This window comes from Rhinatrema bivittatum, chromosome 8 (genome assembly GCF_901001135.1).
Source record: "Rhinatrema bivittatum chromosome 8, aRhiBiv1.1, whole genome shotgun sequence".
In the NCBI taxonomy this organism is placed as follows: domain Eukaryota; kingdom Metazoa; phylum Chordata; class Amphibia; order Gymnophiona; family Rhinatrematidae; genus Rhinatrema; species Rhinatrema bivittatum.
Window position 1 is genome coordinate 243132538 of NC_042622.1, and position 27345 is coordinate 243159882.

Below are 27345 nucleotides of genomic sequence, written 5' to 3' on the forward strand. Positions count from 1 at the left end.
GCATGGAACCGTGCTTCAGGTGCATAGGTACTTAGATGGTAGTTGGAGACCTTTTATTGAGCTCTGTTAATTCCCAGTTATAAATCACTCATGTCATCTGATGGCTTGCTAAGCTAACATGGAAGACCTGCACTAATTCATAGAAGTGCCTTTCAAACAAAATATCATAAACCCACTCTAAAAACAGGAGAGTGAGAGAGAGAACCACCCCCCCTTGGGACTCAGCGCCCAAGTCAGCTTCACTGCAAACAAAATGCCAAGCAGCAGCACAAAGCAGCTGTTAAAAAAAATAAAAAAAATCAAGCCCCCTTTCGCTGAACAGGAGATCTTGGGTGCACCCAGTGAGGTAAATGTGTAAGTGGATTTAAAAAAAGGAATCCTTTTGGGATGTTCCCCTCACACCACCTCAGGACTGCCCTTTGATCAGGAGGGATCCCTGCAGCTGCAGGTGCCGCCTTCCCTCCCTCGGTTTAAGCGGGTCACCTCTGTGGTGCAACCGAGCCCTGCTGGCCCTAGCACGGACATACCGTGCTCGGCACACTGATCGGTTAAGCTTTTTCTGTCTGAAATGACTAATAGTCAATTGTGACCCAAGTGTGGAATCCGGGCTTTATATTAGACTTATCCGTGAATGCTCATATTAAAAAGTCGTAGGAAGTGATGGGAGAAATCCCTTTTACTACTTTAAAAAGATTTCTCTCCGAGGTTCTCTCTTTTCCGTCAGATAAATTGCCGTCTATAAATTCTTGTTACTTTATAAATAAGAGAACCTCGGATGGAGGAATAAATCAGGCAAACATACCAGCTAATTTGACTAGCTTCCTTGAAAGTTCAACTATGGAAGTCATAGAGAGAGGAACTCTCTTGGCATCCTTTATTTATAAGCAAGATGTAAATGCCATTATGAAAATGTATTTTAGGAAATTTCCTTTAAGTTTTCATGATCAGCCGGTAAAATTATTTCCAGACGTGGCCCAGGCCACGCAAACTAGGAGAAGAGAATTTCTTTCTCTTAGGAAAAATATGATTGATTTGGGATTTTCCTTTGTTTTACGTTACCCATGCAAATGTGTGTTAAGAAAAGGCAATGAAGTGTATGTTTTCTATCAGTTTGAACAGTTAAAGAAATTTATGGAGGCCAGATTACCAACTACATCCTCTCCAATACCTACCAATATGTAAGGGTGTGAAATAAATGTACTGAAGAATTGCTATGTTAGTGCCCTGATTTAATTTAATATTGAAGTTTACACTTTTTATTCTCTTCTAAGTTTTCACTTGCCCTCCTCAAAAGTTACTTTAAATAATTATGTTATCGAGAGATTTGTAATGAGTTTTATTATTATATGTTGTAAGAGAATATGCTTAGAAATGTTTAAGAAGTGTTACAAATAATTTGCGTAAATTACAGCATATGTTATAAAATGATTTATTTCTTGATATGTATAAATAAAAACTGATAAATAAAGAATTTAATAAAAAAAAAAAAAGTCGTAGGAAAGGCAGTTTTCTTTAAAGTTATCTAAGCTCCACAAGGTAAAACCATTTTAGTTTTTGGGTACTTGCCAGGTTCTTATGGCCTGGATTGGCCACCGTTGGAAACAGGATGCTGGGCTTGATGGACCCTTGGTCTGACCCAGTATGGCATTTTCTTATGTTCATTACTGAACCCCTGGTCTGCCATACTGTTTGTTAAATACTTAAGATTGATTATTGTAATTCAGTTTATATTAGTCTTCCAGCAAAACCTCAGAGTGCTGCAGATTGCTCAAACTTTTTCTGCACGTATGTTGACTGGAACCAGTATCAGATCACATTATACCCGTTTTTCTGGTCCCTACACTGGCTTCCTTTCCAATAGAGGGTTAAATTCAAATTTGCTAGGCTTATTCATAGGCTTTTAAACATCAGCTCGTCACCATGGATCAGTGCCATTTTACGTATTTACTATTGATAACCCAATCTGAGTATTAAGATCCTTCCATTGGGGCCTCCTGGAGATGCCCTCCCCACCAGAACAAGGGTTAGGGCTTTTTCTGTTGCAGGCCACACAGTTATGGAATACACAGCCCAAATAGTTGCACATCTTCTCTTGTACTGCCTTTAAAAAAAACAACAACTCACTGCAAGAGTCCAATGCGGAGTATTATCTTCAAACACTGAGCACAGTGCCATGTGGTGAGAAATATTTGTGTTTTCTGAACTGGTGAGCCTACTTCATGGGAAATGCATGGTTAACTTGCCTTCTTGGACTGTCTATTCAGGATACAATGGCTGCCTCAGTACATCTCACTTCGTTTTTGCATATATTGAGTGCGCCCTATTCAGGATAACACATCTGATCACCCTTCTGCACTCCCCCCAAGTGTTTGCCACTTCCCTGCAATCTCCAGGATCTCTTTCATTAGGTCTGGGTTTTGCTGCCATCTTACAGTCCATTTAATACACAGTTTAATTCCCAGAAATGGAAATTGATCAGTATATAAGAAATGCTGTAGTGGGTCAGACCAAGGTCCACTGAGTCCAACATCCTGTGCTCTGAAGTACCCGGTTGATCTGTTTCTTGTATCTCACTCCCAGGGGTGAGCACTGGCCTTCCTAAGTCTACCTGGCTATGGACTTTTCCTTCAGGAACTTGTCTTTTGAACTCCACTATCGGGCCGATGCAGTACGGTGCGCTCGACTGAGCACACAGTTTGCCCCCGTTTGGCCACGCGTTTGACGCGATATTTTTACCCCTTATACAGTAAGGAGCAATAGCGCATGGAAAACTTGCTGCCAACCCCCCCCCCCCGAAACTAATAGCGCCCACAACATGCAAATGCATGTTGATGAGCCTATTAGTTAGTCCCGCGTGATCCAGAAAGTAAAAATGTGCAGCCAAACCGCATATTTTACTCTCAGAAATTAACTTCTGCCAATGGCCCTTTGCCCTTACTATGTCACAGGGGCTACCGCTGCCATTGGTCGGCCCCAGTGACATAGTAAGGACAAAGGGCCGTCGGCGCCATTTTGATTACTGGCAGCCGACGGCCCAAGTCCAGGAGATCATTCCCGGACCCCTGCTGGACCACCAGGGACTTTGGCAGGTCTTGGGGTGGGGGGTTGTTAATTAATTTAAAGGGTTGGGATGGGGGAGGGTTCCCACAGAAAGAGAAAGAAATGTTTTCTGATCTGGGGAGTGGACCGAAATGGCCCTCCCCAGACCCAAAAACAAAATGGGGGGAAAAAAAAGGGGGGGGGAAATGTTATGCACTCCCCTAATTTGCTCCATAAGACGCCCAGGGACAGAGCCGGTTTAGCACAAAATGTTTTTTGGTTTTTTTTTTTAATTTTCCCCCTCTGAATCCTAGGTGCGTCTTATGGAGCGAAAAATACTGTAATTTTGGCCGGCACCAAGCAAGTGTACAGAAAAGCAGAAAAAACTGCTTTTCTGTACACCCTCCGACTTAATATCATAGCCTCCGATATTAAGTCAGAGGCCCCAAAATTTAAAAAAAAAAAAAAAAAAAATCGGCCCGCGGCTCGCGGGTTGGAAGACGGACACTCAATTTTGCCGGCGTCCGTTTTCCAAACCCACGGCTGTCAGCGGGTTCGACAACCGACGCCAGTAAAATTAAACGTTGGCAGTCAAACCTGCCCTCATTTGACTAGAAAATCGCGCGCCCAGGAGTGTGGCCTGGGCGGGTGTCGGGAGAGCGGGCGCTTGTCTTGGAGCGCCTGCTCTCCCGTGCATTTTACTGTATCGGCCCATATGTTAGTTCCTTGACCACATCCTCTACCAACAGATTCCACAGCTTGATTGTACGCTAAGTGATCAACTTCCTACAGTTTGTTTTAAATATGCTGATTGCTAGTTTTATAGTGTGTCCTCTTGATCAGCAAAATCCCTAAAAATCTCCAGGGTACACTGCAAAATCCTGGACGGTGCAACACACACACACACACACAAACATAGCCAGACAACACTAAAATGAAAAGCATCTGACTCAAGTTTAAAACAATTCATTATTACCTAAAATTACAAAATTGGTTTGCCTGCACAATTTTGAAACGGTACATATTTAACCCAACCTGTTAATTTTCTGCAACTTCTGGAAGATAGAGAGGTGGCGTGTACGAGGCAAAAAAAAAATAAAAAATGGCTAGTAAAACGTAACCAAAGCAGTCAACAGCAGCAGAGGCAGAAAACTAAACTCAATTAGAACAGATTTCTCCTCTTGCCTTCCCACGATCAGAATCCTTCTCTACATCTGACAGGAGCGCCCAAGCAGACAGATCTGCTTCTGTAGTCCGTGACTCAGTGGGACAGGTGCGGAGCACCATAGTCAAGGGCCATTCTCCCCAACTCACATGTTCCTACCTACAATATAACTGATTTTGTATAGCACAGCTGAGTCATACAGAAATTAAATATTTATTGACTCTTTAGGGTGAATCAGGGATGGCTGAATATTACTTTCTATAAATGTTCCTCGTTTTTCAGTGTGGAGTGACAAACGTACCACCACGACTACATCCCAAAATCACCATGTATCTTACCTAGAATCCACATTTCACCTAGACTGTTGGTTGTTTTGTGCAAAACATTTATTCAGACCAGGCATTAAACATGAACTATAATATACTAACAGGTCAATTTGAGGGGGATGGGGAGGCAGGGAAGCTATAAAAAAAACTTCAATAATGTTTGATATCTGGTATCTGAATTCTGCATCACTTACAACCTTTTTCATTCAATTACTTTCCAAATTTATTCAATTACCAACTGTTTGCAATGGAGTTTATAATCTAATCTGACAGTCTATGCCAGGGTCCTCAAGTGCCACAAAGGAAGTTTGGTTTCCAGGAAATCCACAATCCATCATTTGCAATTCTCTCTCATGCATATTCATCTTGGATATCCTGAAAATCAGATCAGTTTGTGGCACTTCAGGACCGGAGCTGCCTAACTTCAGTCTACAGCTTTAAAATTATTTATCACTAGCTGTACCCGGCCACGCGTTGCCGTGGCTCAGTCTGGTTTAATTTCACAATGCGCATTAGCTCTGCTCCGGCCGTCCCAACTCCCTCCCCCCCTTCCCCGGCAGTGGACGGACTGGCTCGGCGACTCTTTTACCCTTTCCTCCTCCTCCTGTGTGTAACTGTCCAGCAGTCCCTACTCCCTCCCCCCTTCCCCAGTGGCGGAGGAACGGGCTGAGCCGTTTCTCGGAGCGGCGACTCGTCTGCCCTTTCCTCCTCCCCTCTGAGCTCTGCGCTACGTGCTCGGTGTCACAATGGTCCGCACATGCGCGGTAGAGCTGCTCTCTACTGCGCATTTGCGGTCCGGTCAGAGCCCGTTTATATTGTAGATAGCGTGTGTTGCTTTTACGTCCAACAGAAGGCGCTGTTTTTCCCAAAAAGCATGTTTTTACCTGTCACAGGTGTGACATCTATATAATATAGGTATATAAAAACACGTGCATATTCGAGTGCAACGTTGTGTCAAAATTTCAAAGCAATCGGTGAAGAACTTTCGGAGATTTAAGATTTTGAACAAATGAACATTTACATTTTTATTTATATAGATTAACGATCATTTCTACATTAGTGCTTTGCTTTTCCAACTAGAAAAAAAAACACAAAAAAAACCACACAACCAAAAACCTCTTAAATACATGATTATTTTGTTTCATAGTGACAACCTACTCTGGATGTGCAGATGACTTCTCGAAGGTTGATGTTCATCCAATTGTCACAGCTCACTAAGTGACCATTGTACGTTTCACCATTTTTCAGCTCCACCAACTGGAAAAAAAAAAAAGAAAAAGCTTTTTCTTTTTTAAACATATAGCAGAGTTGCTTACCTGTGACAGGTATTCTCCAAAGACAGCAAGATCACACAAGGGTGGCATGATCAGATGGAGCCTGGCACAGAAAACTTATTTCAAAGCTGAGCCTCACCGAGCATGCCAATGCATACAATATACCACACATCCATGCAGGGTTTCCTCAGTCTTATAACATAGAATTCAGAAGAATAATAAAATAAAATGTGGATTTTTTTCCATGTTGAAACCCAGCTACGCAGGGTGGCGGGTGGGTTTCGTGAGGACTAACATCCTGCTGTTCTCAGAGAACACCTATACAGGTAAGCAGCTCTGCTTTCTCAGAGGCCAAGCAGGATGGCAGTCCTCACATGGGTGGATGCCTAGCTACAGGTTGGCCCAACATAAAAGGGGATGAACAAAACACAAGCAAGTGCTAACGGGCACAATAACCCGTTTTGTTGGTAACAGGGGGTAGGCAGACTTAACAAAAACAACGGGCCCTAGGTGGGAACAGAGTTGGGTTTGATGCCTCAAACAAGCTCTGAAAGACAGATTCACAGTACATTGTTTGGCCAATGTGTGGAGAAAACTCCACGTCGCAGCTCTGCAGATCTCCTCCATGGGAACTAATTGCAAGTGGGCCACTGATGCTGCCATGGCTCGAACAGAACAAGTCTTGACATGTCCCCCAAGACACAGTAATGAATAACCAATCAGGGAATAACTAGTTAGCGTAGTCTGACATATACTGTCAAGAGTCTCATTGGGTCATATATTTAACTTATTTTAACTGTTTAAAAAGGTCTTTTTTTATTTCAATTCAATTAATTGCTTATTAAAACAATTATATTACATTTATCAATTATATATATTTTATTTTGTAATATGTTTCTAATGAAAGGGAAGACCTCAGTACTGGCACAGGATCTGTTAAATACAGAAACTTTAAAACCAGTTGTTTCAGTCACCGGTCTTATCCCTTTTTTATTTTTACTTAAAATGCCTTGCTTGACTTCTGTTCTGCAATGTACAGTTCCTAGTGAATTATCTAAAATTATCAATTCACAGTAAACATCACTGCTCACGGTGAATCTTACTTCAAATGCATTCAAAATTAAGGAAAACTGATGTTGCAAATGTGATAAGACTTTCAAACTGGACTCATGCGACCAAACAGCCACCAGTATTATAACTGGATGGCCCGATATTTCTTAATGCTTTGAAAAGGAGAAACTTCAAACGTTCTATCGCATTCTCATTTTAAATAACTCATCCAGACATTTATAAACAGCAGAAGGCATTTATCTCACAACTTGTCGTCGATTTTCGGTGTTCTATTAACACGTGTGCCCTCAAAAACCACTGAAATTTATTTGGCCGCCGCCAACGTTATCAACGTTTCGCTTTATCGCTACATCAGGGCAGACTCACTACTTTCTCAACTTTCCATCTTGATAGGTCGCATGAGTCCCTGTCTTCAGGGTTAGACCTTTCAGGGAAGCTTCTCTAGCGCTTTTAATACCAAATTCAGGTCCCATGGTGTCACTATTACAAGGTGGTCTCACCTGCTTTGCTCCCCTGAGAAAGTACACCACATCTGGGTTAGCGGCCTCAGAGATCCCTTTATATGGCCCTCTGAAGCATGTGATTGCCAACACTTGCATCCTTAATAAGAACAATGGCCCATCAAGCCCAGCATCCTGTTTCCAACAGTGGCCAATCCAAGTCCTTTCATGATTGTGTAGGCCTCTATCATATCTCCCCCCCCACCATCTCAACTGAAAAGTCCTAACCTCTTTAGTCTTTCCTCATAGGGGAGCTGTTCTATCCCCTTCATCATTTTGGTTGCCCTTCTTTGTACCTTCTCCATCGCAATTATATCTTTTTTGAGATGCGACCACCAGAATTGTACACAGTATTCAAGATGCGGTCTCACAATGGAGCGATACAGAAGCATTATGACATTTTTCGTTTTATTCACCATTTCCTACATACTGTTTGCCTTTTTGACTGCTGCAGCACACGGAGCTGACAGTTTCAATGTATTAGCCACTATGACACCTAGATCTTTTTCCTGGGGAGTAACTCCTAATATGGAGCCTTCCCCTATATATATCATCTTGCCATTTGGATGCTCAACTACGCTGCATATTTTTGTCAACCACAAATCTAATCACCTCACTCGCTATACCCCTTTCTAGGTCATTTATAAATATATTTAAAAGCATCAGTCCAAGTACAGATCCCTGAGGCACTCCACTGTCTGTTTCCTGTCTTTTAACCAGTTTGCAATCCACAAAATGTAGGAGATCTACGGTACAGTCTTAAGGGTGAACATGCTAAATATACCAGTATTTGGGGACCATATCTTGATTATTTGAATGATATTTAAGTTGGTTTGTGGGATTATTTGGGGCTCTCATTTCTCTCCAACCTTACTGACCTTTTTGCCATTTCCCTTTGTACCCTACTGCAATATTAGTAACTGCTTGTATGTACTTTTCTCTGCTGTTTGGAAAAATTTAAATGAAGAGTTGTAGAAAATTTGTGAGGCAAGACTTCCCCTTGGGTAAAACCATGCTGGCTGTTTACCATTAAACCAAGTCTTATAAAGAATAGATAACATTTTCCATGATTTTTCCCAGCACTGAATTCAGGCTCAGCGGTCTATAGTTTCCCAGAATGCCCCATAAGCCCTTTTTGAATATTGGAGTTACATTGTACCTGAAGACTGGAGTATGGCAAATGGATGATTTTAATTATAGGTTACAAATTAATTGTAATAGGTCTGAAATTTCATTTTTTAGTTTTCAGAACCCTGGGGTGTATACCATCCGGTCCACGTGATTTATCTTCCAGGCTCACCGTGATTTGGTTCAGTTCATCTGAATAGTCACCTTGAAAACTCTCTCTAACAGGTATCTCCCCAACATGAAACAAAGAATTAAATTTAGTCTTTCCATGATGGTTCCTTAAACCCACTAACATCTAACAGTCCAACCGACTCCCTCGCAGGCCTTCTGCTTTGGAAATATATATATTTTTTTAAGTTTTTTCTCTACGGCCAACTGCTTTTCAAATTCTCTCTTAGCCTGTCTTATCAATGCTTTAACATTTAACTTGCCAACGCTTATGCTTTATCATCTTCCAATGGATCCTGCTTCCAATTTTTGAATGAAGATCTTTTGGCTAAAATAGCCTCTTTCACCTCACTTTTAACCATGTCGGCAATCGTTTGGCTTTCCTTCCACCTTCCTTAATGCGTAGAATACATCCAGATTGTTTAAAAATACCGTCTTAGAAGCACAATGTCCACATCTATTGCACACTTTTTACCTTTGTAGTTGCTCCTTTCAGTATTTTTCTCATTTTATCAAAGTTTCCCCCTTTTGAAAGTTTAGACTAGAGCCGTGGATTTGCTTACTGTCCCCCTTCCAGTCATTAATTCAAATTTGATCATGTTGTTGCCAAGCAGTCCCATCACCATTACCTCTCAAATCAAATCCTGTGCTCCATTGAGAATTAGATCTAAAATTGCTCCCTCTCTCGTCAGTTCCTGAACCAATTGCTCCATAAAACTGTCATTTATTCCATCCAGGAATTTTCTCTCTCTAGCATTTCCAAATGTTACATATACCCAATCAATATTGGGGTAACAATTTTCCCATTATTACTACACTAACAATTTGATTAGCTTTCTAAGTTTCTCTTACCATTTCACTGTCCGTCTCATCATTTTGGCTAGATGAATGGTAGTATACACCTATTGCTATACTCCCAACATACAAGGGATTTCTACCCATAAAGACTCAATTGTACATTTAGTCTCTTGCAGGATCTTTATCCTGTTGGACTCTATGCCATCCTGGACATAGAGCTCAACCTCAACACCAAAGTTGCTCCTCTCTATCATTGCGATATAATTTGTACCCCGGTATAGCACTAACCCATTGGTTATCCTTCCATGTCTCTGAGATGCCAATTAAGTTTATGTCATCATTCACTGCTATACACACTAACTCTCCCATCTTACTTTAGACTTCTGGCATTGGTACATGTATTAACATTCTTCTTTGCAGTTAAAAGGGATAATTTGGAATCTTTTAGCTCAGGTGATTCTTTACTTTATAGGCACATGGATTACATTTCTTAGGGTATCCTAACAGGTTCCAATAATTCTAATGCTTCATTAATATCCTTCGAAGATAGTTTTTTCCAAACCATGTGCTGCTGAGCTACTGCAGGCTTTCCCCTTTGTTCTTTTAAAAGCTGCTCTCGCTCCTTTTTGAAAGGTTAGCGCTAGCAGTCTGGTTCCACCCTGGTTAAGGTGGAGCCCATCCCTTCGGAAATGGCTCCCCCTTCCCCAAAAGTCCGTTGCCCTGGGGCCACTCCTTGACAGCTCGACCAGAAATGCCTGTGCCCTTCACCATCTGCTGGAGGCATAGACTATAGACTTCTCCTCTGCTGGGCCAGCCTATATGGGGATGATGTCAGAAAGGAAGCTTTCACACTCTGCCCCATCTGCTGGTGGGAGGGAGAATCTTACAAGATCACTGGTCTGGCAGTATGAAGAGGAAAGCACTTTAAAGCTGTGCAAAACTTCTGAAAAATTTTGAGGTTCACCTGACCATGAGATGTGAGGCTCTGTAGCAAAGAAGAAACTGGGGGGCCCCCGTGTAGACACATGGCATATTGTATGCATGAGCATGCTCAATGAGGCTCAGTCAAAGTTCTAGAAACTTTGACACAAGTTTTCCATGCCGAGCTCTATCCGATAATGTCACCCATGCATGAGGTCTGCCATCCTGCTTGTCCTTGAAGAAAGAGTTTCAAGATACTCCAAGAACAGAAAGTGGTTTGGTCAAGAGATATTTTTTATCCTATTTGGCAAGTTCTATGCAATCAATAAAAATATTTTTTTTTGCTGTATGTACAAATAAGAGATACTCCAATAGTCTGATATAAAAACCAAGAATAAGTGTGTTCTATTGAGCAGGGAATGTCTCTAGTGTATTTGTACAGTGCTGTGTACATCGAATAGTGCTATAGAAATGTTAAGTACTACTCCCACTAGGAACACGTGTGTGGCATTCTTGTACGCCTCGCACTGTTTCACTTTTCTGATACACTAAAAGGTTTATCGCACAGGAAAACATGACAATATGCATTAGAGATGTGCACCGATTTTTTTCATGTCATTTTCGTTTTCATTTTTTAAATGGTTCGGGGGTGTTTATTTCGAGTTTCCCTAATTTTGGAGTTCGTGTGCACTAACTGAAAATATTTCAATAAGTTAAGTGTCAATTAGGGAGCAGTTTGTTAGCTAGAGGTATTACGACAACTTACTAATTTGTGAAGGCTATTGAAATGGAACTTATGTATTATAAACTACTATCCTAGCCCCTACTTAATATGTATTTGATGTGTTGGCCTAGAATACAAAATGTTGACCCAGAATATGAATGTTGCTTTTCCCAAACCGTTGTGATCTTCTTTTGGAACAACGGTATATAAAATGCCTAAATAAATAAATTTCCATTGGCTGTTACCTTACTTGGTTGTGCTGCCCAAGATTGCAAGTTGGTGTTTGTGGGGGGATGGCCACTGCCTGATAATAGCAAGTTTGCCTACCGTAAACGTTGTTTCGGTAGATAGCAGGAAAAATTAGCCATGCTGTCATGGGACTGTCAGTCAGGCGTCTTGAGGTGGAGCTTTACCAAACCGTTATAGAGCTTAGCTCTGAGCGGCTGCGCATGTGTTCCCGCGCAGGAAGGCAGAATCTCCTCAGTCTGTATTATAGTAGTAACGAAGGCTGTCCAGGGAGATGGGTGGGTCCACATGGCTAATTCATCCTGCTATCTACGGAAACACCATTTACGGTAAGCAAACTTGCTTTTTCCTGTCGATAGCAGGGCTGAATTAGCCATGCTGTCATGTGAGTCCCAAGCTCCCAGTCACGCAAAAAAGTCTCAGTGTTGACTCTTTCGGAGCATGATCTTGCTGTGGTGGACAGCCAGTTTGAAAGTTATGTGGCGAGATTATCCAACACTGCTCTTCCCAGCATGGCATCTTGAAATGTTTGCTGGTCTAAACAGTAATGGGACGTGAAGGTATGGAGAGACAACCAGGTGGCCGCTTTACAGATGTCTAGAGGTGGAACATGACGTAGGTGGGCCAATGAGGTGGCGATTGCTCGCAGTTGATGAGCATTCGGTTTTACCTGCAATGTCATGTCTCTCTTGTTGTAGCAGAATTGAATGCATTATGCTATCCAACTCAAAATCGTCCGTTTTGCCACTGATAGGCCAGGGGCATTCGGGTTAAAGGAGAGAAAAAGTTGGGATGGTCTTGAGTTTGACTGGGTTACCGGATCCCCTTGACGAGACATCTCTGAGCCCTGGAGCACCAGAGGCTCCCTCCCCACCTGCTCATGACAGAACAACAAGTTCTGTGGACTTCCTGGGTCCGATGTTGTCCCTGAGGAAGGAAACGGTCGAAGGAGGACTTTTTAAAATGTCGGGGCAAAATCAGGGCGACAGTATACTGTCTGCCCTGAAAGAAATTAACATCGGGATGGCGATGGGAACAAGTAGTTCCCCTCAACTGTCCACGGAAGGGAGAGACAGAGTGGTTTGGGTAATTTAGAAACTAATTTTCAGAGGTTGCCATTAAATATACCACAGGTTACATTACTAAATAAACCAGATATAGTGACCCTGGATGTTCTGTGGAATGCTGTATCCGTTATTGAGAAAGCTATTGTTTCATTGACACAAGCTTTTCAAAGCTTCCAGGATCAATCCAGTGTTGTAAATCCGGTGGTTTTAGCAAATTCAAATAAGATATAGGAATTGGATAACAAGGTATTACAAATAAATGGGGTACAGGCTGGCCTAATTCAGGGGGAACTAAGGACAGATAAAAGAATTGAAAATCTGAGATGCGGTTTTGGGAAGAATGTAGGGAGTTCTATGGACTGGTTGATGTGAAAGGCTGAGACCATCTTCGGTAGGAAGGATGGGTGCGTCCGTAGCACTGCCTTGTGGTGGAAAAACTGAAGGTAAGGCGCGTAGTGCACAAGTGCTTGCAGTTCACTGACTCGACAAGCTGATGTTACAGCAACGAGGAACACCATTTTCCATGTGAGGTATTTTACATGTGTAGAGTCCAAGGGTTCGAATGGAGGGAGAATTAGTTGTTCTAAGACTAGATTGAGATTCCAGGCTACTGGAGGCGTGGATATTGGAGGTCTGAGATGGTAGAGGCCCCTAATTTATTTATTTTATATACCATCATAATGGTTTACAAGATTCAAATAGTAATTCTTTTAACAATTGTGAAAAAAAAGGAACAACAGGATGCATATCAAACAAAAGATTAATCAATTATAGTCCAGAAGAGAATCATTTATGAGTGAGGAGGGTTTATTTGGAGCTGGTTGGAGTCAAGCTATTTTGTGGATTTGGTTGGAAGTTCCTTTGGGTGTTAGGAGGATGAGAAGTTTAACTGTCAATGTAGAAATTCTAATGAATCTAGAAACCAGTGGGTGCTGAGATATTGAGTGACCTTGGAGTGGTCTGTGGTAGGCTGCGATGGCACTCAGGTGTACTCGGAATGAAGTGGTCGCTAGCCCCACTGTGTTATAGGGTGAATAGGTAATCTAGTAGGTTTGTTGGAGCACAGTCAAAGGGATCATAGTGGTAACTGGTGCACCAGGACTCACAACGCTTCCATTTCAATTGGTATGTCTTCCTGGTAGATGGCTTTCTGGCCGCAAGTAGAATGTCCTGTTGCTTCTGATATTCATTGTTCTGTTCGTACCTTCAGGTGGAGCGAGTCTTGCATTGGGTGGAGAAGGGCTCCCTGCTCTTGGGATAGGAGACTGTTCTTGTCTCCCAGCGGGATGGGAGTGACGACTGATAAGCGGAGGAGGTAAGTGTACCAAGGTTGCCTGGGCCATGCTGGATCAAGTTTGCCATGTTGGCTATGCATTTCTGGATCGTGTGCGTGATGAGTGGAATCGGTGGGAATGAATACATCAGGCTTCTCGACCATGGGAGCAGGAAGGCGTCCAGTGTCGTGTGAAGATGATTCGGAAATACTGAGCAGAACTGAGGTACTTTCCTGTTCTGCTCAGAGGCAAAGAGATCTATGGATGGTATTCCCCATTGATTGAAAATGTTGTCGGCCACAGGCTGGTCTAACAACCACTCGTGAGGTTGAAATATTCGACTCAATCTGTCCACCCGAGTATTGGCTATGCCCAGAAGATATGTCGCTTGCAGATGGACTGCATGATGAGACGTCCAATCCAAGATGAGAAAGGCTTCTCTGCAGAGGATCCATGAACCGGACCCTCCTTGTTTGTTGATATAGAACATGGCCACTTGGTTTTCCGTGTATATTATGACTCTCTTCCCCTGTAGGTTTGAGACAAAGGTTTTGAGGATGTATCGAATTGCTCTTAGCTCCAGAAGACTGATCTGATCTAGCTGTTTGAGGGGTCCATAGGCCCCGCATCTGTAGGTGGTCGAGGTGAGCTCCCCATCCCTTGTGGGAAGCGTCTGTTGTGAGAACGATGGTGTGAAATGGAACCTTGAATAGTGCTCCCCTGAGAAGCATATGTGGGTTTAACCACCAATCTAGGTCTAGGAACATGTCCGGAGTCAAGGAGATCCTCCGAGATAATGGTTGCAAGTGTTGAGACCATTGGTGTTTTATGCCCCATTGTAAGCGGCACATGTGAAGACTGTTTGGGACCATGAGATTGGCTGCTGCCATATGACCCAAAACTGTTAGAATTTGGTGGGCCGTTGAGCTTGCTGTAGAATGTAGATCTCTTGTTAGAGTCTGCAGTATTAACCGTCGCTCCCTGGGAAGGAAGGCTCTGTTTTTGGTGGTATCCAACTGAGCTCCTATGAACTGAAGAAGTTGGGATGGTTGGAGGATCGACTTTTTGAAGTTGATGATTAGATCTAGATTTTGAAGACAAGAAATGGTCTGTTGAAGGTGGGTTTGGAGGGTAACTTAGTCCAAGGCTACTAAGAGTCAATCGTCTAGGTAGGGATATAACTGGATTCCCAACTGTCGAAGGTGGGCCACCACCACTGCCATACACTTCATGAATACCTGAAGAGCTGCTGAGAGGCCAAAGGGGAGAACCTTGCATTGGAAATGCTGTGTCTTGTAGTAGAAACAGAGGTATTGCCATGAAGAGGGGTGCATTGGGATATTAGTGTAGGCATCCCTCAAGTCTAATGAGCACATCCAATCGTTGGGCTGAAGAAGGGGGGAGAACTGTTTTCAGAGAGACCATTTTGAATTTTCTCCGACTAGATGTTTAACTCGCGCAAGTGCAGAATCGGGCACAGACCTCCCGATTTTTTTGGGAAATAAGTAGTAAGGGGAATAAAACCCTGTATTCCGGAGCTGTGGGGGTAGGATCTGAATTGCCTGTTGACGTTGAAGCTTTTATATCTCTTCGGCTAGCTGAAGATGATTGGTGCCCACTCTTGTTCGGAATGAGATGAGGAAAAGGAGGTCTGGAGATGAAGTTGATTTAACAGCCCTGATGGACTATTTCTAAAACCCAGTGATCCGTTGTGATCTGCGACCAGGCTTGACTGAATGACATGATTCTCCCTCCCACAGCCGTGGGGGATGGTGGCCTTGCTGGAGTTAAAAAGAGGGTGGAGCCTTCGAGCCAGTGGAGGGTGGTTGACCCTGCTGTTGTGCTTGTGGCCTACCTAGACGTTGTTGATGTTGGGACGACTGTCGAGGTGGCTGTGGATAGAGTGCCAGGCGATAAGATGGGTAGGCCCTGAACGTCTTTGGTATGGTGCACAATGATTAGGCGCGAAATAGTGACACGAGAAGGCACTGTATATGTTAGAAGCTGTCAAGGCTTGGACCACCACGCTCTGCTCCTTCAACTGAGCAACTGTTTCTTGGAGACAGTTACCAAATATATTGTCTCCTCAACAAGGAAGGTTAGCTAGTTTTTCATGGACATCTTCTCTTATGGCATTAGCCCGGAGCCAAGCCAAACGTCTGGCCGCTATAGCCGACGCAGAGGCTCTTGAAAAAGTCTCAAAACCTTCATAAACAGTTCTCAGGAGGAGGTGTCTAATGCCTTCCTCCATGTCTTGTATTAGTTGTGGCGGTGGAGTCGTGGGATCTGTATCTGGAAGGAGTCCTTTTAGCTGTTGTGGTGATTCTTGTAGCGATTCGTATAGGTATTGGACGATATAGAATTGATGTTGATGTATCCGTGCCCCCAACATCGATGACAGGGAAGAAATCTTTCCAAAGTCATCAAGGTACTTATCGTTGCCAGGTGGGGTACTGAGTGTAATCTGGTCTTTTTGGCAGGTTGCAAGGCCAACTCCACCACGATAGAAGTGTGTGGTAGTTGAGGAGATGAACAGAATGTGGATTGCTGTATTCAAAACTTCATGTCCGTTTTTCTGGATACTGAGGTAATAGAGAATGGTGTCTCCCAAGATTTTTTGAGTACTTTATCCAAAACCCGATGTGATGGGAGCGCTGTCGGATCTGATGGGAGATCAAAGATCTTTAGGATTCCCGTCTGGGGTCAGGTAATTTGTGGACCTCCACATTAAGGGCCGAGCCTACTTTGTCTATAAATTTTGGACACGAAAGGTCCCCCGGTGGAGAGTAAGGTTCTTGGGGACCATCTGGTGGGTCAGAAGTATACCCCATGGAGAAGCCTGGAGATGAAGGTACGGAATCCGGTTGTCTAGGCAATGGAGGAGAGTTGGTAGGCATAGGAATACGAAGTGTATGCTCAGGTGAGTGACGTGATACCAACGAAGGCACCTTCGGCGGTGTAGGCTGCGGCAGTAATGTCGATATATCTGGTGAAGGCTGTGGTAGCTGTGGAGATATCCCGCCAGGGCTGGTCGGAACCTGTTGTGGATTAAGGTACCCTAATTGTAGGTTAGGAAGCCCGAAAAAGCTGATGATAATTGGGCAATGGCCTGTTTTGCCCCTTCTGGTATCTGAATGGGTATTGGCACGGGTCCCCGGGGGTGATGCAGAATTGCCACTAGTAGTATGTCGGAATCCGGGGCTATAGGTCGATTTTTATGGATCTCCACATTTTCCCCAAATCCGTTGGCGCTTGGCCAATGGTTCCTGCAACTGAGGTGAGGCATGTTTTTGTCTGAAGACAGGTCTAAGAAGACCTGAATTGAGGAAGAAGATGAAGGGGAATAGGAAGAGACTGCTACCCAACAGTCTTCTGATTCAAGGGGAGACTCCGGTCTGCGAGAGTCAGGAAGGTGTAAGGATGTGCCTGAGCCAGAGGGTGGAGTATGGTCCTGGCGGTTGCAGCCTTTGTGAGGCAGAGCTCTTGGTGGCAGTAAGGTTTGGAGCCGTTTGCGAAAAGTAGTCCCGTGTCTGCGTCATATGAGTCAAAGGACGCTCAGCTGGAGGCTGCATCAGCGTCGACTGGGATGGTGTAGTGTGTATTGGGTGCGTCAATGCTTGCGTAGACAAATGCGAAGATCGCGTCGAGGAATGCTTCTACCGATGCATCGAGAGGTGTGCCGGAGACTGCTTTGAACGGACGTGCGTCGATGGCGCAGTTGCGGCAGAATAGACGCTTTTTTTTATGTTGCGGGCCTTGGCGTTGACGCGGATACGGACTCCTCTGAGTCTCGATGGGGGCGTCGAGATTTGTGGACAGATTTCTCCTCTTGTTTTTTGTTTGGGTTTTTTTTTTTCACTTTTCCAGGCCCACCTGTGAGGTGCTATGTTCTAGGGGGCATGTGTCGACCTCGGTCCCAGGGAGAAATGGGTCTCCAAGAAGGGGGCGTAAGAGCCCGTGAGGGAAAGCTTTAATTTTTCAATCTTCGCGGCCCTTTGGCGCTGCGCTTGAGTGACATGCGCCTGCAGTGCTGGCACTTCAATTGGTCATGCCTAGGCCTAAACAAAGATAACAGGCCTCAAAAATCCATCTGTGATGGACATTATCTTTCCATATGCACACGACTTGAATCCCGATGGCCGGGGCATCATGGCTTCCGTGGCGGTGATAGTATGACCTGCTAAATATAAGCACCTAGTTCCTTTTTTTTTTTGGAGTCTGGCTGAGGAGAGCAGCAGCTCCGTGTGCGATCCCGCTCGCGGAAAAGAGACAGGAGATTCTGCCTTCCTGCGCGGGAACACACGCGCAGCCGCACAGAGCTAAGCTCTGTAACAGCTTGGTAAAGCTCCGCCTCAGACGTCTGACTGACAGTCCCATGACAGCATGGCTAATTCTGCCCTGCTATCGACGGGAAACAAGTGTAAACAAAGTGATATAATAAATAATAGCATCAAGTTCTAGTCAGCAAAAGCATGTAATACAAATGCATATTTTGAATTCGCCAATCCCTTTGTATTTTAGGAAAGGGGACTTGGCATTTTGGGGCACGCATACTTTGAATTCCTCTGGTGTGTGTCTGGGTGGGGGGAGGGGTGACATGTGGGATGCAGCCTGGTGTATGTGGCAGGTGACCTGTTACCCCATACAGTTACCCCCACACATATCAGGCTGCCTCTCTCCCCCATATGTCAACCCATAATCACCCCAGTCACCCTCATACAAAACAAGCTGTCTCTCTCTCACCAGTCACCACCCCAACCAGTCTCTCTCCCATCTGTCACCCCAGTCACTTCCCCTCTCACCAGGGGAATTCAAAATATGTATATCCCAAAATGCCAGGGCCCCTTGCCTAAAAAGAAAGGGATTGGCAAATTCAAAATATGCATATGCCTTGCATGCTTTTGCTGACTAGAACTTAATTCAAACACTAAAACAGTCAAAACCACTCTTAAACCCATCTGATTTTAGAATTGTCCTACAGTTACTTATTTTCACCAACATCGATTTACCATATCCACTATTCATCCATCACAAATTCTACAAAACACTGCAGCTTGAATTCTAACAGGAACTAAGAAAGATGACCACAGAACTCCCACTTTAATTTCATGCATTGGCTATCAATAAAATATTGAATAGAATTTTAGAGTCTATGCATTCTGCATAAAATCATATATGGGGAACAAATGAACTGGCTTAAAGCTAACATTCGTCTCCATAACCGCCCAAAGAAAGCTTCATTCTGCCAATAAAGGTCTCCTCTCTATCCCTTCCATACATACCGCTCATCTAAGTCAAGTACGAGAACGTGCACTATCACTGGCTGGGCCTAAAATCTGGAACTCTCTCCCAACAGAGATACGTCTGCAGTCTGAGCTAAACACTTCTAGGGAAAAAAAAAAAAAAAAAAAAAAGGGGAAGACATGGCTATTCATGAAGACCTAGCACGATGCAACATAAAAAGAAAGATAAATGCAGATTACGAGTTAACACTACATGCTCTACAATCACCCTCACTTCTACAGTTTTATTTGATCCTACATGGTTTTAATATTTATAAATATTTTAGTTGTTGACTTTGTAAGTTAGTATTTTATTAATTGTCATGTATTTTGAACTAAGGACACAACCAATGGGAATGTAGAACCATACCTCTAAGTAATAAACTGCTCCCCCAATTGATACATTTTAACTTACTGGTAACATTTTCAGTCAGTGTGCACTACTATGGATAGTGCGCGCTAACAGGAAATTCTAAGTTTTTTATGAAAGTGTCATTTTTTTTTGTTTTGTGACACCATTGTCTATTTCGTTTAAAACTAATGCACATCCCTAATTTATGCATACAAACCCTGTCAGTGCCCGCTATCACATTCTGTTTTGGGTATCTGAGCATTCAAAGTTTCCAATCATCATATGTACATCATCTAGGTTGAACCAATCATTGCCTCTTGATACTAGGTCAGAGAGAGGGACACAAATTCTCATTTAAGTATTGCAAGAACATCTAAAAGAAGGTTTGAAGGTAATCTCTTTGGGTTGCTGGTAGAATAAGTCCTCAACACACTGAGCCAAAAAAATTAGAGGGAGATGTCAAAGCTCGCCAGCACACACCCAAAGAATAGGCAATTGTCTGAAAAGAAAGTCCAACATTACTAAATTTTACAGAAAAAAGGTGACCAGTGACGAAGGTATCAGGTGTCACCAGCCTTGCTTTTGCATAGAATAAAAAAAAAAAAGTATTCAAGCTACAGAAAAATAGCTTTGGAATGTTTCTTGTTAGTTTTCTAGAAAAGTAACCACTTTTCATAAATATTATCTACGATTCTGCCTCAGAGCGCCACTGTAATGATTCTGCATTGCAGTGGGTCAAAATTCTCATGCCCTATAAATTGGGGCTAGCCAGGGCATGAGTGTTTGGCACCCTTCAGTCACATGCCCCCTTCCCCCAACTTACCTCTAGCAGAGTGCTCCCCCCAAAACTTGGGTGCTCTAAGTTGACTGCCTAGTTTGCCTGATGGAAGCTAGCCATGCTGCTGGGCAATTGACACTGCCCACTGGTACAGCATACAGCTAGGTTCACTAAAAACTAAACGGTGTGTTACACAAAGGAAGACGCACAGAGTACAGCACGGTCTGCTGGGTTCGGTACATAAGATTTTCCACAGCAAAGACAGAACAGACAATGTAATCGTTATTCTCTGGAAGTTCCATTGTTCCACTACTTAACCAGGTAAGCGAAGTGGGTACACAGGAAAGACTGGAATAGCTAGTGCTGGTCACATACTCGGTCTGACTAAGTCCTAGGTTTTTCACAACTCAAATCTTGAAAAAGGCTAATGGAATCCTCAGACAGGGACTGAAAATGCAGCAATTACCACCCTCTCCCCCTGGTTAGAATAAGGTTGATGGTGGTGTGCAGGACTTGATTTTAAAATCACTTACCATCGGGTGATTCTGAGCAGTTTTCAGTAATGACAACGGAAGCTGAAACCAAAAGAATAAGCATTAAACGCAGGAATGGTAACCTTCAAACGTGTGCACCTATATGCGTGCCTATGCGGGCGCAAGCACCCACGAGCTTGAATTTTATACCACCTGCGCAAATATTTTATAAAATACATCCTATGCACATGTGCTCCTAATTTTAAGTACAGACTCAAGCAGCTGCTAATCACTCATTTTCCTTAGAAATGGTCAGCTTTTATACACGCAAATGAGGAAATTTTATAACATGAGCTCGTGAATAAAAAGACCAGTTTAACCAGTTCACCCAGTTTCTCTCTAGATCATGAAAACCCCCTTGGTTATTCTCCCCTGTTTACCCACACCCTTCACCCAGTCAGTAACTGTCTCTGAAGAGAAAGTTATTCTGACTTACACCTGAAAAAAAAAAAAAGCAAAAGTAAACTGGCACCGGTATTTGACGCGCTCCTCTTGCGCGAGTTATAAAACAGCAACTTGTGTGTCGGCCCCTCCTCATTTCTTAAGCCACCGATCTGTTCGCACATCGCTATCTGTGCACGGTTTATAAATAAGTGGGACACGCACATGTTCTATATGCGAGCGTTATCTGCGAATTTTGGCACACACTTGTCTTTTAAAACGCACCCTTAAGTTTATATAAGCAAAAATAAAGAAAACATTAGCACTTTCCAGATACAGCCATACTGCAGATAAATATTATGATCTGATAGACACAGCCACCATGCATGAAAGACCTCATGTTTAACTTTAATATAAAGTTCATGCCACCTCAGTCATCATCCTACCCTCTAATTCTGAAAAACCTCCTTTAGAAAATGTTCAAAATGTGGCCCCAAGTTAAAGGATATAACTTCCCTAACCATACAACACCATGGAGGGATTAACCACACTAGGTGAACATCTCCACTGAATCACTGGGCGAAGCACATTTCAGTACCAACAGTCTGAAGTTTTTACCCTTGCTTTTACCCCTTATTTTCCAAATGTATAAACAGGATGCACAACAGTAAGATAAAAAAGAATGCAAATATGGTTGTATTTAGTGTCATCTGTGGCTGCAGATGGAGATTAGGGATAGACTGTGTTTACTCCCAAGGGACACGCTTGATGCAGTGAACTTTCCCATGGCAGTGTTTCATTTCATTCTACGAGTTAAATCCCACATGACAAGCATACACAATCTGACTATACCTATTTTTGACAGCACAGGAAATAATTTCTATAGAAAAATACAAAATTGCTTACATGTAAACACTTCTGATAATTCATCTTCTTTTGGAGCAGGGAGAGGCCTAGTTATAGGAACAGATGTGAAGATCAGGGTTCATGCCCTGCTTCTGTCACTCACCTTCCTTATGACCTCAGATAAGTCATTTTATGTCCTATTGCCTCAGGTTACTCTACTTAGATTCAGGTCGATACAGTAAAAATTGCAGGAGAGCGCCCGCTCTCCCAGCGTGCGCACAGGCCACTCTCCTGTGCGCGCGATTCAGTAAATTATTTAAATTAGGGCCCGTGGTAAAAAGAGGCGCTAGGGACACTAGCACGTCCCTAGCGCCTCTTTTTGGACAGGAGCGGCGGCTGTCAGCGAGTTTGACAGCCGACGCTCAATTTTGCCAGCGTCTGTTCTCAAACCTGCTGACAGCCATGGGTTCGGAAACCGGACGCCGGCAAAATTGAGCGTCCGGTTTTCAACCCGCGAACCGATTTCAAATGTTTTTCTTTTTAAACTTTCCGGACCTCCGACTTAATATCGCCATGATATTAAGTCGGAAGGTGCACAGAAAAGCAGTTTTTACTGCTTTTCTGTGCACTTTCCCGGTGCTGAGAGAAATTAACACCTACCTTTGGGTAGGCGCTAATTTCTGAAAGTAAAATGTGCGGCTTGGCTGCACATTTTACTTTCTGAATCCCTTACTGAATAAGGGGTAAAGCTAGCGAGTCGAAAACGTGCACCCAAATGTGGATTAACAGTGCGCTTCGCCGAAGCGCACTGTACTGTATCGGCCCGATTGTGTTTTTAACTAGTGCACTGGTGTACAGCACTACAAAAATGTAGAAGAAATTTGTCTGTATAACTCCAGAACTGCTGTTAAACAGCACTTGGAGCAAACAGAGTCTCAGCCCCAAATCAATGTTGTTATCTCACCTACCTTTCTGTGTGATACAAGGCAGGAAGGCTCTGAAAGCCTCTCCACTCTACCTACTCCTTTGTGCTTAAAAAATACACAATTTATTTGCTTGTATTTACCTGGGAATTATGATTATGACAAAACTATTTTTTCCATTTTATTTTTGTATTGATTTTCAGAATTTACATCAAGAACATCTTGACTACAAAACCAAACTGAAAGATCATATACAACCTACCTTTAACAATAAAGAAATAAAAGAAACATCTTTTTCTAATACTTTCAGTCTATAGACCTCAACAAGGGGAGATCATAAGAACATAACAAATGCCATACTGGGTGAGACTAAGGGTCCATTGAGCCCAGTATCCTGTTTCCAACAGAGGCCAATCCATGTCACAAGTACCCAAACATTAAGATAGACCACAAGCTACTATTGCTTATTTATTAACCTCTAGGAACTTATCCAAACCATTTTTAAACCCAGTTACACTATCTGAAACCCCATCCCCTGGCAATGAATTCCAGAGTTTAACTATGCACTGAGTGAAAAAGAATTTTCTTTGATTTGTTTTAAATTAGCTACTTGCTAACTTCATAGAGTGCCCCCTGGTCCTGTTATCTGACAGTAAACAACAGATTTACATTAATTTGTTCAAGTCCTATCCCCCCTCAGGCTCCATTCCTATATTATTCCAGGCATGGCGACTCTGTTCTAGAGGAATCTCTCAGGTTGTCTCACTCATAAAAAAAAAAAAGAGAGACATTTTGCTTCTCCTAACTTAGCATTTATATGGGAACCTTAACAAAAAGGAAGTTCCCAGTGCCAAAACCCTTTGCTTTTTCTCCCAAAAATAATCTTCACCTATGCTGTCAATCTCCAGAAACATCAGGGAAAAAACAAATCACCAGCCTAAAGCCCAAAAATAATAAAATATTACATCACAAGTTGGAAATTCAGAGAATTATGCAAGAAGATTTTTTTGAACTTTCCAAATATTTCTTCAGATCAAATTCCTCTTATTATCCAAGCTTTTTACCTTTCCTCTAGAAGCAATGTGGAGCCCAGGGCTAATCCCTCAGTCAGTTTAGATCCATTGACTGAGATCTGTGATGTAGTTGCTATATCACCCTGAATCTCAGGAATAGAATTTCCTGAGCTCTACTTTTATTAGTAATCTATGCTTTTTAGTCAGACACAATGTTAACATTGTGTTTTAGACTTAAAGAGAAATTCATCTTTGATTATTGCTAACGATGAATTTTCCAATGGAACAATTTGAGAATCCAAACACTCCAGCCTCCTTCCATTTTCCTGAAGGATTTGCAAATGGGAGCCTAGTGTTATCAGTTTTACTTGAAAACAGACAATTCCAGATCCTTAATTGCCTATAAAGTATCCAAAGTAATATTTATTTATTTGAGCTTTTTTTCTATACCAACATTCATGCATAGACATATCACATCGGTTTACATCGAACCAGGTTATATATTACATCGAACAGTAGATACATTGAACAAATGATATATAGATTACATTGAGCAAATGATATAAATATTAGAGCAAATGATAAATATATTAGATCAAACAGTGGAAACATCAACCAAAGAAGACATTGAATAAGGGTGATATCTAACAGGGAGAGGAGGGCACATATGTGAACAAGGGTCCTAGGTGGGCACATATGTGGACGAGGGTAAAGTCCTTCATCAGAAGCGTAACTTTGGTGTGAACAACAGTGAGAAGCAAGTCCAAAATGAAGAATGCGGGTGGTTGTTTACCGGGGCAGATAGTATGTAGATTGGTGGCGACTAGAGGCAGGATGCTGAAGAGGATTGGAGCAGGAAATGTTAGAGGGAGGAGAAGTGCTGATGATCAATCAGCATATGATGCTTATGTTGAACAGATGTGATGCTTAGCATCAAGATGATGTTGGCCAGAGTCTAGCCGAAAAAAGTACAGTCCATGAGAGGTTCTCTGTTCTTTAGGGAAATGCTTGTTTGAACAGCCATGTCGTTAGCCTTTTTCTGAAGGTCAGCGGGCAGGGTTCCTGGCAAAGATCTGGGGGAAAGGGCATTCCATTGGGAGGGACCCACTGTAGAGAAGGCACGTTTCTTTAGAAGGGACTTGATGGGAGGAGCATACAAGGTGCCTTTGTATGCTGTTCTGATTGGTCTGGAAGAAGTGTGATGGCGAAGAGGAATATTGAGCTCAAGAGAGGATTGGATGTGAATGGTCTTGTGTATCATTGTGAGGACTTTGTGCAGGATTCTGAATTTAATGGATAGCCAGTATAAATTCTTAAGAATGGGTGTGATATGTTCTCCTTTGCTGGTGTTGGTAAGGATCCTTGCGGCGGTGCTCTGTAAAATCTGTAGAGGTTTGGTGGTGTTAGCGGGGAGCCAAGGAGGAGGGAGTTGCAGTAGTCGACCTTTGAGAAAATGGTGGCTTGGAGCTCCGTCTGGAAGTCGGGTAGGTGAAGGAGGGGTCTTAGCTTCTTTAGGATTTGAAGTCTGTAGAAACATTCCTTTGTGGAATGTTTCTACAAACGAAGGGACTTAACCAAACTGGAGTGTGGAGATGTTACTTGAGCTCCAGGCTAGCCAAATGCTAACATAGATTCATGGCTTTCCACAGAGCCAACCACTGCTGCAACAGTGGACCCAGCGAATTGGAAGATTAGTAGGAACTACAGTGGGTACCTGATTGTCTCCCTCCAGGGTTCAGAGAAAGCCAGTTATCAGTGCTGAGGAAGCTTGAGAGGGTGCAAAAGCTGAACCTTCATTTGTCTGAATCCTTGTAACTATAGATTGGCTGGAATAAAACACCTCCAGGCTTGATTGGGAAGGTGAGAGAGATGAAGGTACCCCTTTCCTCTACTTTCCCATATTATTCAAATGACCAACAGACAAATCTGAGAGTAGGGGAGCAGTTTCAGCTCAAGCGGTAGGCACAGCCAAGATATATCTTGGGGGGGGGGGGGGGGGGGGGGTGCCCTCTCTTAATACCATCAAATGGGTGCATTGATCTTCCCACCAGGGATGCAGCTCTTTACAGGGTAGGCTTTCCAAAATAGCTGGTAGCTCAGCAGTCAGACTCTCCCACAAAAATATATTTTTCAGTCGCAGGATACAGCAAACATATTAAAAATATATTAAACTGGGCTTGCTTTTTTCCTCATTCTCCCTTAACCTACCTAAACTATAAATACATCTTGTGGATAGCTAGGGTTGCCACATCATCCAAGTCAAACTCAAGAGGCTATTACCCCACTACAGTTGTAGCTGTAGTTTCTGATTTCCTCAAGAAAAGTATGAACTATATTTCCATGCATACAATGTGGCAAAACCAGGTCAGGATTGGCCTATATAGTTTGACCTGAGCAAGCTGGTAGCAATTAAGTGTGCTCTAAAGTGTTATACAAATTAAAGTGCTACAAATGGGGAACATATGATGACATACCAAAGTACAAGGTTTGTCGAACCAGTTCTATTTTTCCTCTAGCATTGGTTTTACCTTTCGTGCACGAAGATGCCAATGCAATCCTCCACAACTACAAGACCCAGCATGCACGGGGGATAAAGCCAGGACTGGATCTTCATATCCCACAGCTGAATATGGAGCCGATTAGTAACCCCAGCTGCTGGGACCATTTTAGAAAGAAGACGGGGGGGGGGGGGGGGGGGGGCACCTGAACACACAATCTGATTTGCCTCTTCCGGGTAACTGAAAATTCTTCAGAACCACGCCGTACAAGCAGTGACGTCATTTCCCTCACCGGGAACGAGAAACATCCTCAACGCGCACGCCCTTTAGTTCAGCACACAAGAATCCCCATAATAAAGTACGCACACTTACCATGATTGGATTCCCCCCCAACCTCCGGTCACTGTGTGTGTATTCACCCCTATAAACCTACAGGCCTTCCGGCTTGAAAAAGCCCGATTCCAGCAACGTCGCTCCGGCAACCGGCGTTCCCCCACCGAAAGGCTCCACTCTCAAATGAGAGTGACGGAGCTCGGAGACCAATCACCCAAGGAGGGTGGCGCCCTCGAGGCTTTCCTGGCCATTAGGAAATAAGGCGAGAGGAGACTGGGGCGGGGCTTCCCGTTTCTTTTTCCTTTTTTTTTTCTGTGTCAGAGACGTAAAAAAGGGGGTAGGTTGTGAGGCTCAGTCGCAAAGGACGGGTAGTGAGAAGGTTCATGATCGCAGGATGCACGGTTCAAATGTTGAAGATCAATTTAAATATTTATATGTGTTAGCACTACAGCAATACAAAATAAAAAATATTTTTATGTACCATTGTCGAGCTCAGAGGGTAACTTGGGAACAGTATGAAAATGAAATGTTATTAAAATGTCCTGATTTTCAAGCCCGCCTGATCTAGACCAGGTTTTTCCCTATGTGCTTGCATGGACTTGTAGTTCTGAGTTTCCTAGTGTGAGCTCTGGAAAGCTAGTTAAGAAATGTATTAAGTTAGTTCAATAATAACGTATTACCTTATATTATTTTTCAGTTTGTTAA

At 43.1% G+C, this 27345-nt stretch overlaps 1 protein-coding gene across 2 annotated transcripts in view; it reads right to left on the minus strand.

Moving 5' to 3' along the window:
• Positions 1 to 26873, minus strand: part of LSM4 (LSM4 homolog, U6 small nuclear RNA and mRNA degradation associated) — a 41096-nt gene extending 14223 nt beyond the window's left edge. Inside the window, exons 1-3 of one of the 2 annotated variants that reach the window (XM_029614359.1) lie at positions 26680 to 26873; positions 20647 to 20688; positions 5689 to 5787 (exon numbers count right to left, since the gene is read on the minus strand). In XM_029614359.1, coding sequence (XP_029470219.1) covers positions 5689 to 5787; positions 20647 to 20688; positions 26680 to 26682 — 144 coding nt within the window. In that variant the 5' untranslated portion in view covers positions 26683 to 26873. Of the gene's footprint in view, positions 1 to 5688; positions 5788 to 20646; positions 20689 to 26337; positions 26465 to 26679 lie in introns of those variants that run through there. The other variant, XM_029614360.1, reaches the window with a different exon arrangement.
• Between the last annotated feature and the right edge of the window lie 472 nt (positions 26874 to 27345).